General features: G+C 39.0%; 1 protein-coding gene across 3 annotated transcripts in view; it reads left to right on the top strand.

Moving 5' to 3' along the window:
• The window catches only part of jak1 (Janus kinase 1), a 139,837-nt gene that overhangs the window by 109,040 nt on the left and 14,695 nt on the right, over positions 1-16,102 (top strand). For all 3 annotated transcript variants that reach the window (XM_063064132.1, XM_063064130.1, XM_063064131.1), the window contains exons 14-19: positions 1,320-1,453; positions 6,554-6,689; positions 11,388-11,539; positions 12,718-12,871; positions 13,494-13,588; positions 15,051-15,243. In XM_063064132.1, the coding sequence (XP_062920202.1) occupies positions 1,320-1,453; positions 6,554-6,689; positions 11,388-11,539; positions 12,718-12,871; positions 13,494-13,588; positions 15,051-15,243 (864 nt within the window). The remainder of the gene's footprint in view (positions 1-1,319; positions 1,454-6,553; positions 6,690-11,387; positions 11,540-12,717; positions 12,872-13,493; positions 13,589-15,050; positions 15,244-16,102) is intronic.

The following is a 16,102-nucleotide window of genomic DNA, read 5'->3' as shown; positions in this document are numbered from 1 at the left end:
TAAGTGTGTGCCTACTTCTGCTGAATTAATTCCATCAACCCCATTCCCACAGACTCTTCCCATAGAGCAGCAGATTGTTCTCTCTCTTGAGTGTTTAAAGACAGATTAATTCTGAATCTGCTGCTGACATAGAGGATGAATTCCAGATGGTAAGTGCTGAGCAGAGGTCTTTTTGCATTTCTCTTTTTCAACTTTTGCCCAACGTTTGAAGTCTGTGCCCCTGAGAGAATAATGAATCTGAAATACGGAAGGAATTAAATGTTTCTCTTGGTGGTTGATTTTAAAACAATACATAGCCAGTCAATGGAGTTGTTGGTCCTGTATAGTAACAAACTTGTGAGTTGTCTTTTTTTCCTATTTAAAAAGTGTCCAGCTATTTATGTTATTTAAAATTGACACAAAAGATTCATTGTTAGAGTCATTAAATTATGGCATTAAGCAATATTTAAGTTGTCTTGCCTATTACATCCTTACATAGATTAAGTTTTTAGTCTGCAACCAGCATTTTATATTCCAATGACCAACTCTGTTAATGTACTCTAACATGAGTACAATTTTATTAAGAATGGACACAATGGAGAGGCGCCTCTATATCTAAAGTTTGCTTATCTTCAATCACAGTCCAGTGGTCTCAGTTAGAATCTAAAGAGTAGCTGTTCTAGGTGATCAGTAGACTTGACCATTGTAAGAAGAGAAACCTTAATTTCAGTATTTCATAATCATTCTGCTTCTCGGAACATGCTGCATCGAACTGATCTAATCAGAAATGATGATCTGCACAGACTGTTTTGTTTCTGTTGCTGGATTACTTGACTGTTTTTAGAATTTCTCCCATTAGAGCAAATGTGGGTTTTTTCAACAAGAAACCTTGATCATCTGTAATATCTCTCAAAGTTTCCACTAAACTAACTATAGAATGTGGTGCTGATCCTTAAGGAGAAGAAATTTGGCATCTCTAGGAGGCCCAGAAGCTAAAGCTGTTTTGTTTAGTTCATGATGCTTAAAATAAGACCTTTACATCATCATTGTCATTTCCGTTTATACTTATAGAAAATGTGCCTGAATAACAATTGCCATTGCCTTTCATACTGTTATTGATGAAGAGCTTAATGGTGACATATTGTGCATAAATTGTCTGCTCTGAAGCTTCTTCAAATCACTGGTATAAAAAACAAATGAGGGATTAATATGTGCACATACACCTTTCTGTAAAACAATTCAAAGAAAGTTCAATTTTCTTTTAAAATTCTTTTATTTCTAATCAAAAAGTTGGTCAAATAATGATGAAGGTTCAAAATGCCATCTATATTTTTTTCTAGATATCATGGTTGAAGAATTGGTTGAATTTGGACCACTTGATTTGTTTATGCATAGAGAGCGTGAACAGCTTTCAAATTTCACACCTTGGAAATTTCTGGTTGCTAAACAGTTGGCAAGTGCATTGAGCTATTTGGTAAGAGTGCTATATTAAACCTACTAAAATGTATATGCACATGCATAATGTAACTTGTACATTGTAATAAAGAGAAAGTGCAGTCCAAATAAATCTGAGACTGGAGAAAGATGCTAATGACATGATAAAAACAAATAACAGATTGACCTTAGTATTAGTGAATGTGAGTTCCTGCACTTTTAATTTGAAAATTTTTGGAGAAAGCTGAGTATCACAGAGCAAAGAGATATATGGGGGTTTATATGTTCAACAGTTTATTTGGTTTAAAAAAAAATTGCAAAACTTGATGACAACAATTAGTGAAGAAGATCATCAAAGGATACAGTTGATTGTAGATCGATGCAGATACAGGCAGATAAAGTTTAGTCTAGGCAAATATGAGGTACTGTATTGCACTTTGGTAGGTGAGTTGGAAGGAGAAAGTATACAGTAAAAGGCAGGACCCTGAGGAACATTGATGCAAAGAAGAATCCTGATGTCCAAGTCCTCAGCTCCCTGAAGGTGGATATCTGCAAGTAAATGTGGTGGTAAAGAGTGCATGTGGCATGCTTATCTTTATTATTTAGCCATTGGGTATGAGTCTGGAAGTCATGTTTCAGAACTATAAAACTTTGGTTAAGCTGTTTTTAGAGTATTGTGTGCAGTTCTAGTTATCGCGTTACAGGAGGCTTTAGAGAGGGTGCAGAAGAGCTCCACCAGGATGCTTCCTGGATTGGGGAGGATTTGCTATATGGAGAGGTTAGACAAACTTGTGTTGTTTTCTCTGGAACATCAGAAACTGAGAGGAGACTTGATAGTGATTTATACAATTATGAGTGGCATTGACAGGATAGATGGTCTTTTTGCAAGGGTGGAAATGTGAATGCTAAAGGGCATGGCTTTATGATGAGAAGGAGAAAGTTGAAAGGAGATGAATGGGATAAGGTTTCTACAGAGTTGTAGGAACTTACTGCCAGGAGTGGTGGTGGAAGTGGGTACAATATGGCATTTGGGACATTTATTTGGACACTTGAATGTTCAGGGAATGGAAAGAGATTAATCCATGCAGACAGATAAGTTTAGTTCAATTTGGTATTATAGGCTAAAGGGCTTGTTCCTGTGCTGTATTGCTCTGTGGTCTCCGTTCGAGATTAATTGATTTCGTGTCAGGAAGTTCAAAATATGCAAAGTGATTATGAATGATTTATCTATGTAAAATCTTAGGAAGATTGCAGTAGACACACACAATGCAGTTTTAAAAACGCCAACACGAAGAATTCTGCAGATGCTGGAATTTAAAGCAACACACATAAAAATTGCTGGTGAACGCAGCAGGCCAGGCAGCATCTATAGGAAGAGGTACAGTCGACGTTTTGGGCCGAGACCCTTCGTCAGGACTAACTGAAAGAAGAGATAGAAAGAGATCTGAAAGTGGGAGTCCCTCCTGTCTTCTCCTATCATTTTGGATCTCCCCCTCCCCCTCCCACTTTCAAATCTCTTACTACATCTTCTTTCAGTTAATTCTGACAAAGGGCCTCGGCCCGAAACGTTGACTGTACCTCGTCCTATAGATGCTGCCTGGCCTGCTGCATTCACCAGCAATTTTTATATGTCAATGCAGTTTTAGCCAACAAATCAATAAATACTGAGGCAATATTATTGTTATTTTTAAGAGTGTATAAAATATTTAAGAGTTCAAGATAGAAACAGTTGGTGGTGATTCATGACTCAATGGAATAATGTTTCTGTATAACCAGTTCAAGAGAATAAGCAAGAGAAACCTTTCTACACAACTGTGACAATAGTAGATAAGACATCCATTTAAATAGTTGGCAGGAGTTGGCTGCTGATGACAGGGAATTTAGAAAGATAAAGAAAAAGCAATTATTATGGAAGCAAGATTATTATAGTTCTTACATGGTTTGAGGGGACAAATGTGGAGTTAATGTTTTCCCTGGGTGGTGTAACTAGAACCAACGATTACTCAGTATAAAGAGTTAGACATTCAGGACGGAGAAGGAATTTCTTAACCCAAAAGGTGATGAACTTTAGGAATTTTCTACCAAGGAGGATTATGCAGGCTTGTTGAGTATATTTGGTATAGATGTTGACAGATTTATAGATAATATGGGAGTTGGTGAATATGTGGTTAGTGGAGGTAAAAATAAATGAAGCTGAAATAAAGCAACAACCATGATCCTATTGGATTCACTGAGGCTAAGTGCTACCAATATGTTGAGAAAAGACTGTTCTTAGAAGCACAAGGCTGAACCTCTATTTGGAATTCGAGAAAGCAAAAATTGAAGGTGCTTCACCTGAATGCACCCAGCTTTGGTCAAAGCTAAGTCAACTAAGGGCATGGAACAAAATAATTAAGTACAAACTCAGTAACATGTTGCAAAATAGGGGTTGTATATAAACCTTTGGACTGGCCAGTGGTATAACTCTGGACTTTTGAGATGCATGGTCCTGAGTTCAAATCCAACCAGGTATAAAAACCTTTGGACTGGCCAGTGGTATGGCTCTGGACTTTTGAGATGCATGGTCCTGAGTTCAGATCCAACCAGGTCCCGACCTGGGCCGCAGCTGCACTTCTGCAGAAGAATGGCCTGGCAATCTACTTCCTTATCTTGCCATGAAGATCTTATGGACAACTACATTATCCGTAGGGTCACCATGAATCGACGACTTGATGGCACTCAACAACAACAATATAAACCTCCAAACTACAATGGTAAAGTGTGGCACCTTCTGAAAATCCAAATACTTGGAGTTAAATTCAGGAAATTGGAGCTATAAGTAACAACAAATACACAATATTGATAGGGGACCATATAACCTGAGCAAGCTAAATTAGCAGAAAATAACCCTAGTTTTTAAAATTACAGAAAGGGGATAAATGGAGAACTGTAGACATGTTACCCTGTCATCAGCAGTAGGGGAAATACTGAAATATATTATTGAGAAAGTAGCAATTTAGAAAGTCAATATGATTGGGCAGTCGGGTAGAAGTATGTAAAGAAAATCATATTTTGATGTTGTAAATTACAGAAATACAAAAGAGCAAACTACTTGATTTTGTGCATTTGGATATTTGGAAGGTCTTCAATAAAGTGCCACACAGAAGTAGTAAACAAAATGAGTGGAAACTTTTTCTGGCATGATGTCAAAACAGGTTTACAGAGAATTAGTTTTTTTTCTGGATTACTGATGAGCAGGGATCAATGTTGCATTGAATTGACTTTATTATTTACATCCTTCATGTACATGAGTAAAAATATTTACATTACATCTCCGTTCAAATGTACAATCATAGTCATTTAAATATTATGTACAATAGGATAGTCTATATAACATAGAAATACATGTCTCAGCATGAATAAAACAGTCTGATGGCCTGGTGGAAGAAGCTGTCCCGGAGCCTGTTGGTCCTGGCTGTTATGCTGCGGTATCGTTTCCTGGGTGGTAGCAGCTGGAACAGTTTGCGGTTGGGGTGATTCGGGTCTCCAATGATCCCCCGGGTCCTTTTTACACACCTGTCTTTGTAAATGTCCTGAACAGTGGGAAGTTCACATCTACAGATGCGCTGGGCTGTCCGCACCACTCTCTGCAGAGTCCTGCGATTGAAGGAAGTACAGTTCCCATACCAGGCAGTGATACAGCCAGTCAGGATGCTCTCAATCATGCCCCTATAGAAAGTTCTTAGAATTTGGGGGGCCATACCAAACATCTTTAACCGTCTGAGGTGAAAGATGTGCTGTTGTGCCTTTTTCACGACACTGCCGGTATGTACAGACCATGTGAGATCCTTGGTGATGTTTATGCTGAGGAACTTAAAGCTGTTCACCCTCTCAACCCCAGATCCATTGATGTCTCCATTCCTCCTGTAGTCCACAACCAGCTCCTTTATTCTTGAGGGAGCGGTTATTTTCTTGGAGACTACAAGCTGTTCACTACGTACTTCAATGATGTGAATCAGGGAATCGACAGCTAGCTATGCAAGTTTGCTTGTGATGCAAAACTGGGTGACAGTGTTGCCTGTGAGGATGATGCAGAAAAGCTTCAAAACAATATTTACTAGGAATATGAAAGGGCACGGGCAAGGACAAGGGTGATGGAAAAGTGTAGGGTCATCCACTTTGTTAGTAAAAAATCGTGGCATTTTTAAATTCAGTTGTGTTGGATAGCAAACACAAAAATATAGAAGGCATGTATTGCATTGGCTTTTCCTGCAAGGATTTCCTTGCTTCGACTATACAGGGCCAGGATGCAACCTGAAATATTTTGTACAGGACAGGTCTCCAAAACTGAGTGCAGGTATACTAGTGATAGATTGTGGTGAAGGTTCACCAGATTGGTTCAGGGATGTCAGTTTGGTTGGATGAGGAAAAATCAAGCAGGTTGGGGTGCACTCTTTTCCAGATGAATGAAATGTGATGCCACTGAAACTTAGGGGTTGGTGCAAAGTTGTTGCTTCTCATGTTCGGGGTGTCTAGAACTGGAGATATTATCTTAAAATAAGAGCTTGTCCTTTTAGGATGGAATTGCAGAGGAATTTATTCACACAGCGAATAGAGAATCTTCAGAATACTCTTTCCAAGATGGAAGTTTAATAGTAGTGTGTATATAAGACAGAAATTGATAGATTTTTGGATATGAGGTGAGTACAGTAAACTAGTACTGAGGTAAAAGATCAGCCATGATAATACTAAGTGGCTGGCTCGTGTACAACTGGTGTTTTGTGGTCATGTTCTAATGCATTTTGAAGTTAAAAGTTGAAACACATACCATTTAACCTTATTAATATGTGGTTTATTGACAAAAGGGAATAAATGGAAAAGTAGTTGGAAGTTTGACTACTTGGTGTGAAGAAACCTTAACTACTGATTAATGAGATGATTTGTATTCTAATTTCAATCATGATCTTGCTTTTTAAAAACTTTTTAAAGCAGATTTTGTGATTAATTGGGTGATACGGGATGATTTAGGCTTAAAGCGCTGAGCTTCCTTTTCTGCTTTCATCATCTTTTGCACGATTTCCATCGGATGGAGAAAAATTGACATACATTTAATCATCTCTGAGATCAAGTATGGATCTAATATGAATAATTTCATTAATAGGAGGATAAGAATTTAGTGCATGGAAATGTATGCACAAAAAATATTTTGCTGGCAAGAAAAGGGATTGAAAATGATGGAGGTCCATTCATCAAACTGAGTGACCCAGGAGTTCCTCTATCGGCGCTGTCCAGAGAAGGTAACATTACCAGTATTTTAGAGGCTCTGAATTTTAGGGGAAACGCTGTTTTGAAAGCATAGAGTTTATTTTTAACCTAAATTATCAGAGGAAAATCAGTTCTTTGTCATCTTACAACAAATAGTACAACTGTGTTTACCTATGGGATAAAGATAGATAGATACTTTATTGATCCCAAAGTAAATTAGTGTCATAGTAGCATTGCAAGTGCACAGATATACAAATATTAGAAGTAAGAAAGAATAAAAACTAAGTTGCCTCAAACAATCTAACGGGGTGGGGGAGGGGGTCATCACTTCCCTGGCTATAGGTTGATTCATTATAGAGCCTTATGGCCGAGGGTAAGAATGACCTCATATAGCGTTCTTTGGAGCAGTGCTGTTGTCTTGGTCTATTACTAAAAGTGTTCTTCTGTTCAGCCAAGGTGACATGCAGAGGGTGAGAAACAGTGCAGAATTGCCAAGATTTTCCAGAGGGTCCTTTGTTCTACCACAGCCTCCAGTGTGTCCAATTTGACTCCTATAACAGAGCCAGACTTCCTAATTAATTTATTGAGCCTGTTGACATCACCCATGTTGATGTCACCACTGTACGGAAAATTGTACTGGTAGCAATAGACTGGTAGAACATGTGAAGCAGAGGCCTGCATACTCCAAAGGACCCCAGTCTCCTCAGGACGTAGAGGAGACTCTGGCCCTTCTTGTACACAACCTCTGTTTTGGTTCTCCATTCGTCTGTCAACCAGGTGGATCACCCCTCCCCCCGATACTTGTAGGTCCTCAGCACATCCACATCCTCACTATCAATAGTAACAGGGAGCAGTGCAGGATTAGTCTTCCTAAAGTCCATCAGTAGCTGGGAGCTCTCCCCACAGCAGTAAGGGCTGTGTGGTATTGAAGGCACTTGAGAAATAAAAAAAACATGATCCTCACAGTCCTGCCTTGCTTATCCAGATGGGAGTAGGCTCTATTCAGCAGGTAGATGACAGCATCATCGATTCCAATGTGCTCCTGGTAGGCAAAGTTCAGAGGATTGCGGGCTGATCTGACCAGGGGTTGGAGATGAGCCAGGGCCAGCCTCTCTAGGGTCTTCATGATGTGTGAGGTCAGGGCCACTGGGTGGTAATCATTCAAGACTTTTGGTTGGCCTTTCTTGGGTAATGGAACCACACACAACGTTTTCCCACACAGTTGGGACCCTTTCCACGCTGAGACTCAGGTTGAAAATGTGGAGAACTCCACACAAATGCTTAGGACACTCCTTCAGGACCTTGGGGTTCACACCAATGCTTTGCTGTGTCTGAGTTTCCCCAGAACCCTTCTCACCTGCTCAGTAGTGAAGGTCAGTCCATGATGATTGGGGAGCTGAAGATCAGGATGATAACAGGTGGTATGTGAGAATCTGCTTTGAGTTGCAATGAGGTGGGAGAAACAAAGGTTTAGGTGGAATCTTTTGAGCTTGAAGGTGTGGCAAAGTTCCAAGATGATCAACAGATGCTGATAGCAGCAGATTGGCAGGAAGGCACTGATTGGTATGGAAATTGCTGGAATGGCATGCAGGCGGAATGGAAATGACAGCTTTGGGCAGAATTTCAGGTTAATTGGTTTTAGTTTGATATATAGAAAGAATAAATCCCATAATTTTACAGGTAATGGAAAGCACTGATACTTTCCCAGACCTGGCCCTGTAATCAAACGTATAGAAACATAGAAACATAGAAAATAGGTGCAGGAGTAGGCCATTCGGCCCTTCGAGCCTGCACCGCCATTTATTATGATCATGGCTGATCATCCCACTCAGAACCCCGCCCCAGCCTTCCCTCCATACCCCCTGAGCCCCGTAGCCACAAGGGCCATATCTAACTCCCTCTTAAATATAGCCAATGAACTGGCCTCAACTGTTTCCTGTGGCAGAGAATTCCACAGATTCACCACTCTCTGTGTGAAGAAGTTTTTCCTAATCTCGGTCCTAAAAGGCTTCCCCTCTATCCTCAAACTGTGGCCCCTCGTTCTGGACTTCCCCAACATCGGGAACAATCTTCCTGCATCTAGCCTGTCCAAACCCTTTAGGATCTTATACGTCTCAATCAGATCCCTGCTCAATCTTCTAAATTCCAACGAGTACAAGCCCAGTTCATCCAGTCTTTCTTCATATGAAAGTCCTGCCGTCCCAAGAATCAATCTGGTGAACCTTCTTTGTACTCCCTCTATGGCAAGGATGTCTTTCCTCAGATTAGGGGACCAAAACTGCACACAATACTCCAGGTGTGGTCTCACCAAGGCCTTGTACAACTGCAATAGTACCTCCCTGCTCCTGTACTCGAATCCTTTTGCTATAAATGCCAGCATACCATTTGCCTTTTTCACTGCCTGCTGTACCTGCATGCCCACTTTCAATGACTGGTGTATAATGACACCCAGGTCTCGTTGCACCTCCCCATTTCCTAATCGGCCACCATTCAGATAATAATCTGTTTTCCTATTTTTGCCACCAAAGTGGATAACTTCACATTTATCCACATTAAGTTGCATCTGCCATGAATTTGCCCACTCACCCAACCTATCCAAGTCACCCTGCATCCTCTTAGCATCCTTCTCACAGCTAACACTGCCACCCAGCTTCGTGTCATTCGCAAACTTGGAGATGCTGCATTTAATTCCCTCATCCAAGTCATTAATATATACTGTAAACAACTGGGGTCCCAGCACTGAGCCTCACGGTACCCCACTAGTCACCGCCTGCCATTCTGAAAAGGTCCCGTTTATTCCCACTCTTTGCTTCCTGTCTGCTAACCAATTCTCCACCCACACCAATACCTTACCCCCAATACCGTGTGCTTTAAGTTTGCACACTAATCTCCTGTGTGGGACCTTGTCAAAAACCTTTTGAAAATCCAAATATACCACATCCACTGGTTCTCCCCTATCCACTCTACTAGTTACATCCTCAAAAAATTCTATGAGATTCGTCAGACATGATTTTCCTTTCACAAATCCATGCTGACTTTGTCCGATCATTTCACCGCTTTCCAAATGTGCTGTTATCACATCCTTGATAACTGACTCCAGCAGTTTCCCCACCACCGACGTTAGGCTAACCGGTCTATAATTCCCCGGTTTCTCTCTCCCTCCTTTTTTAAAAAGTGGAGTTACATTAGCCACCCTCCAATCCTCAGGAACTAGTCCAGAATCTAACGAGTTTTGAAAAATTATCACTAATGCATCCACTATTTCTTGGGCTACTTCCTTAAGCACTCTAGGATGCAGACCATCTGGCCCTGGGGATTTATCTGCCTTCAATCCCTTCAATTTACCTAACACCACTTCCCTACTAACATGTATTTTGCTCAGTTCCTCCATCTCACTGGACCCTCTGTTCCCTACTATTTCTGGAAGATTATTTATGTCCTCCTTAGTGAAGACAGAACCAAAGTAATTATTCAATTGGTCTGCCATGTAACTTGCTCCCCATAATCAATTCACCTGTTTCTGTCTGCAGGGGACCTACATTTGTCTTTACCAGTCTTTTCCTTTTTACATATCTATAAAAGCTTTTACAGTCTGTTTTTATGTTCCCTGCCAGTTTTCTCTCATAATCTTTTTTCCCCTTCCTAATTAAGCCCTTTGTCCTCCTCTGCTGAACTCTGAATTTCTCCCAATCCTCAGGTGAGCCACTTTCTCTGGCTAATTTGTATGCTTCTTCTTTGGAATTGATACTATCCCTAATTTCTCTTGTCAGCCACGGGTGCACTACCTTCCTTGATTTATTCTTTTGCCAAACTGGGATGAACAATTGTTGTAGTTCATCCATGCAACCTTTAAATGCTTGCCATTGCATATCCACCATCAATCCTTTAAGTGTCATTTGCCAGTCTATCTTAGCTAATTCACGTCTCATACCTTCAAAGTTACCCCTCTTTAAGTTCAGAACCTTTGTTTCTGAATTAACTATGTCACTCTCCATCTTAATGAAGAATTCCACCATATTATGGTCACTCTTACCCAAGGGGCCTCTCACGACAAGATCACTAATTAACCCTTCCTCAATGCATCATTACAGCAAACAAAATGATTACTCATCATATTTGCTATGAGATTTTTCATGGTATTTTAGTTTACAATAGCTTAGAACCTCCCTTGCTGCTGCAGTGACACATCATCTAATACAATATGTTCTAAACCGGGACATGTTGGGAAAAGCCCTAGATACAGAGCTGGCTGTTACATATTGATAATTAACCACTTGGCTTGTGTCAATGGCTGAACTCTTCCAAACAACAATAGGCTCATTGCGCTGAACCTCAATTTCCCAGCACTGAGGAACACAGAAATTCTGTTCATGATCATCAACTGTTGCTATTGATTTACAGATTGTGGAAGAGAAATGCAATTGGTGTGAAGACAAATTTCATTGCACCTGAGTAGCCAGGCAGCACTTTTTGACAGGCCTTGCACATTCAAAAGGCCGCTTTCAGATCCTAAAGGTACAGTTGACACAGAGGAGTTATAGATGACCTGGAATCAGTGTGTCAGGGCAGCAAGAAATCCAAGTCTGTGTTCAATAGGTGGACTTAATTATTTTTTAGAATCCATTAAGTTTCACTGTAAATGTAAACTCCTAAACATAAGTCTTAATCATGATCATAAAAGATTTCTTTCTAGCATACTCCACTTATTAATTTGTTTCTTACTATTGTAGAGCGTATTGAACGCATTCCATGGATTGCACCGGAATGTGTAGAAAATTCCAGAAACTTGAGCATTGCTATAGATAAGTGGAGTTTTGGTACCACCCTGTGGGCCATCTGCTATAATGGAGAAGTGCCTCTGAAAGATCGCAGCTTGGCAGAGGTATTTTAATTATGAACAACGTCTTCCTTTGTTTTACTATTTCCAAAGTATGTCCATTCCTTTTACCTTCCTTGTGTCATCGATTTTTACTGTTGTTTGAGTCAACATTTTCTATTATATATTTCTTTGAATACAAGCAATTTAAAAAAAGGACACAATCGAACAGGAATGTAAATTTATCATCTTGCCTAAGGATGTTGTTCACCAGGGTCCAATTCTTTCAAAGTGATAATCACTAAATTCTTGGTCTGCAGCTAAAATTTATCTGTCCAATATGAGGATTTAACTCAATTAAGAAACAGGAGTTTTTGTATTGATCAATTTGTTTGTTTTTGTTCTGTTTGAGAGGATATTGTTTGTATAAAAAAGACTGGAGCAGAATTGTAATGATGTCCTTAATCTTTATTCCTGACAAAGAATTTTAATATGAACTATTTGGTAAAGCTTTGATAATTTAGTCTTCACCTTTTCCTCCCAAATATTTCTGGAGATAGTTGAACAGAAACTTAAATGATAATAAGTGCACATCTATGGTTTTATTTTAGCCATGTTTTGATACTGGGAACTGCATTTGAATTGTATTTATGCTCTGGGCATTGTTTCCCAGGGGGTATTAATACCAGAGGGATCTTTTCCTAATGAATTACATTTGGTGCCCAATTGTAGGTATGGTATCAGAATGGTTATATTATTCATCTTGTAATCCTCGGGTTGAGTTAATTTACTAAACAGACATTTGTACAAATTGCACCTGGCAACTGAGTAGTTTACATCCAATTAATTATATCTGGGATTAAGTATTAATTAGTAACAATGACAATGAAGCCTTCAGATTATGTAAAATCTAATTTCTTCTGTTAAATATTTTCACCAAATAAATCTACTGATCTATGAGACACAAAATCCACAGCAGATTGGCCTTGTAGGTCATTATGCAGTGACGAATTTTTACAGTACAGCCAACATGCTTTTTGTTTTATCTACAAGGTAGTCACGTGTTGTCCTTACTCCAACATTAGGCTATAAGCTCTAGTCTTCTAAACATCAAGACTAAGATCACTGAACATTTTCATTTAATGTATATTGTTCCCTTAACAGCAGTTGCATTCAACACTTTGATAATTTATCTACAGCTTGTAATCTGCATATTATAAAATGCTTTGCTTTTTGTGACACAGAAAGAAAGATTCTATGAAGCTCGGTGTAAACTAACAACTTCATCCTCCTGTAAGGAACTGGTTGAACTAATGCAACAGTGCATGACCTACAACCCACCGGAGCGACCATTCTTTCGGGCCATTATGAGAGAGATCAATAAACTGCAAGAGCAAAGTAAGTTAACTAAGATGTCAGGAAGATTTTTTTTATTAGTTACTTTGTCAGCATCTTATAAAATAACTGTTTAAGTCAATAGTTCACATTATACAGCCCAGAGACTTTGGCAGGCCCCTTTTCCCTTATCCTAAGCCCATTATCATATTTATACCCAGTACTCTTGCACCTCCTATGGTGACCAATCATGTTTTCATAAAGTTGACAGAGTTGTAATTAGAGTAGTGCTTGCTGCTTTTTAAATATGACAATAAAGGAGAAAAAAGATTTTATTACATGCTAGACCTAAATGTTCTTCAATGCAAGTGAAAAGGCATTACGAAAACAACATTAAGAATAGTAGGTTTGCGTAGATTTTCCTTTGTCATCATTATGTAGAATTGCTCATCTGTGACTGAATTGGCATGGAGACATGAATAATTACTGAATCAATTAGGATGGAATTACTGACATACATGCACATCACATTATGGCAAGTTTGTATGTGTGATATGGTAAAGAACTGATTAATGGTTATTTGCATTGTCTTTTTAAAAAAAAATCAAATAACCACTTAATAGACACAATAAAGGTTGTCTTTTTTTACATTTGCTTCAAAAGTCTTTTTAATGCTTTTTACCAGATCCAAATATAATTCCAGAAGATAAACCCAGGGCAGAAATTGACCCAACCCACTTTGAGAAAAGGTTCCTACGAAGGATACGGGATCTTGGTGAAGTATGGAACTGGTTTTATTTGCACTTGATTTGTCATATTATAATTAGATATGTTAAGTTATTGAAAAACATGAATAAAGGTTGAAAGGTCCAGATGGAAGTGAACAAGTTTGAACAAGGTAGAAAGCAATGTAACAACAGAAAGTGCTGGAAACACTGAGACTACGCAGCAAACTTTGTAAGTAAGCAGCTCCAAATTTGAGGCATAAGAACAACTGTAATACTCATGAAGTGTATCTTGATCAATTAAGATTTTGCTCAGGTTTATTTAGAAAATGATGGGTAATGAGAATATAAGCTGCTATACATGAAGAAAAATACAAGGTTCAGAAACACAAACTGACACTTTAAATCTGCAGGCTTTATTTTTTCCCCCAAAATAGTACTCTAATGCCTAGCTATGCCAATGCTGTACTCCACCCATAGCCATAGCCTTGGGTGCCAGGACCACTAAAGATTTCTAATATTTTCTCTTTTAATTCCTTCTAAAAATTCATTTGCCTCAACTCGAAGTCTACTAAGTCTTGATTTGCTTGCAGGCAGGGTTCACTTTTGATCCTTAATTTGTAAATTGGAATTTTGGTTCCAATGAATGTTTAACAATTTAAAAATTGATAAGTTAGTTCACATTTATAAATCATTCGAAGATTCATGTTCCAGTCACTGTTTGGTGAACTGAAAAAAAATTCTCATTGATGTTGTATTCTAGCCTCCTTTATTGGTGTAAGACCAAGAGTATTATTTTAATTCACTTTAAAAAATTAATACAACTGGCAATGACATTGGGGCATCTGGGATGAAACATAACTAATAAAATGTATAAAATTGTGATTTAAGCTAGTTGTTTAATTGAAGGGACCAAATGACACTAAATGATCTGTTGTGTTTTTCATGTAATGTTCTGTCAAGAACTGGAGCTTTGCTGACTGTAGTTATTAGGTCTGAGGTGGGTTTGATTAACAAAAGTTGCAGGTCCTTGCTATCAGATCAGATTCAACCAGTTTTTCCAGAAAAACACTAATCAAATTGTAGTCTTCTCGTCTTATTTGCTGTACAATGGTGTGTACAACAGTCCCAGATGCATGTGCTGATGAGCTGGAAGAGAACATAATCATAGACTGCTAAAGTCTTTGTCATCAGTTTGGCCGCACAGTCCATTGAAAGCCATTGGAATTGTTAGAGTCCCTAACCTTAGCCTGAGAAATCTTGGCTCTGTGTTATGATTATTTTGATGTCTGACCCAAATGAAGCAGAACTTCTCAAGCTGAGTTAATCTTCTGTCTGGGTAGATCACTATCAAGAAAGAGCTGAGCAGACTGGTACAGATTTAAACTCTGACTTAAGCAGCAATTAATCTTTTGATGAACCTCTATGATCAACTTAGAGTCAGCTATTCTGCAAAATAGTGACTGTGGTCAATCCAGTTTGAAATTAATTAACTACATTTTTTTAAAATTCGTAAGGGTCACTTTGGGAAAGTTGAGCTCTGTCGTTATGATCCAGAGGCTGATAATACTGGAGAACTTGTTGCTGTCAAATCAATGAAACCAGAAAGCAGTGAAGAACACAAAGCAGATCTCAAACGAGAAGTTGAAATTCTGAAGACTCTCTACCATGAAAATATTGTTAAGTATAAAGGAATATGCACAGAAGAAGGTAATGTTCTATTAACTTTCTTAGATGTTTCTGAATTGTGATTTTTCTGTCAGCTTCAACCTTTTGTTACCTTAAATGCTCATTTGGTAAATGTAGTGTAATGTAATGGTTGTGAATACTACAGACCAGGGAGTTTTGCAAATTTAGTCACAGATTTAGTCGATTATCCAATTAGGGTATTGGTAATTCAAGTGCTTGGCTAAATACTTAAATGTTGTGAAAATAGCCATCTCCATCCTGATTTTGGGCAGTGTATTTCAGATTTCAGCAATCTTCTAGATTAAAAAGATTTCCCCTCAGATCCCATCTATATCTGCTAATCCTTACCATAAACTTAGACACTCTAGTTTTAGATGTACTGTAGTTGGTATGGGAAAAATTTCATATTATCTATGCCCCTCAGTGTTTATGAATGTCTCTATCAGGTGTCTCCTCAGGCTTCTTTGTTCTGAGGAAAACAACCCAGTCCATCCTTATAAATGAAGCACTCCATCCCAGGCAACCTTGTGTTGAATTTCCTCTGCACCCTCTGCATTGTAATATCATCTTTCCTTTTGTGTATGCAGTATTACAGTAATACTGTACCTTGGCGCACTTCCACATAACCTGCCTCCAGCGCATCCTGGGAATTATCTGGCGTGAGCGGGTGCCTCACAGTGAAATACTTGTAAAGACCAACTGCAGAAGTACTGAGGCCACGATCACCCAGCATCAGCTGCAGTGGCTGGGGCACGTGATAAGGATGCCCCCATATCGGCTACCCCGCAGAGTGTTATACGGCCAGCTACATCATGGTCGACGCTCAGCTGGAAGGCCAAAGAAGCGCTATAAGGATCAGATGAAGAATGCTTTAAGGAAG

This window comes from Mobula hypostoma, chromosome 12, assembly GCF_963921235.1.
Source record: "Mobula hypostoma chromosome 12, sMobHyp1.1, whole genome shotgun sequence".
NCBI lineage: Eukaryota > Metazoa > Chordata > Chondrichthyes > Myliobatiformes > Myliobatidae > Mobula > Mobula hypostoma.
Note: the sequence above shows the minus strand (reverse complement) of the source record. Positions and strands in the feature narration are given on the sequence as shown.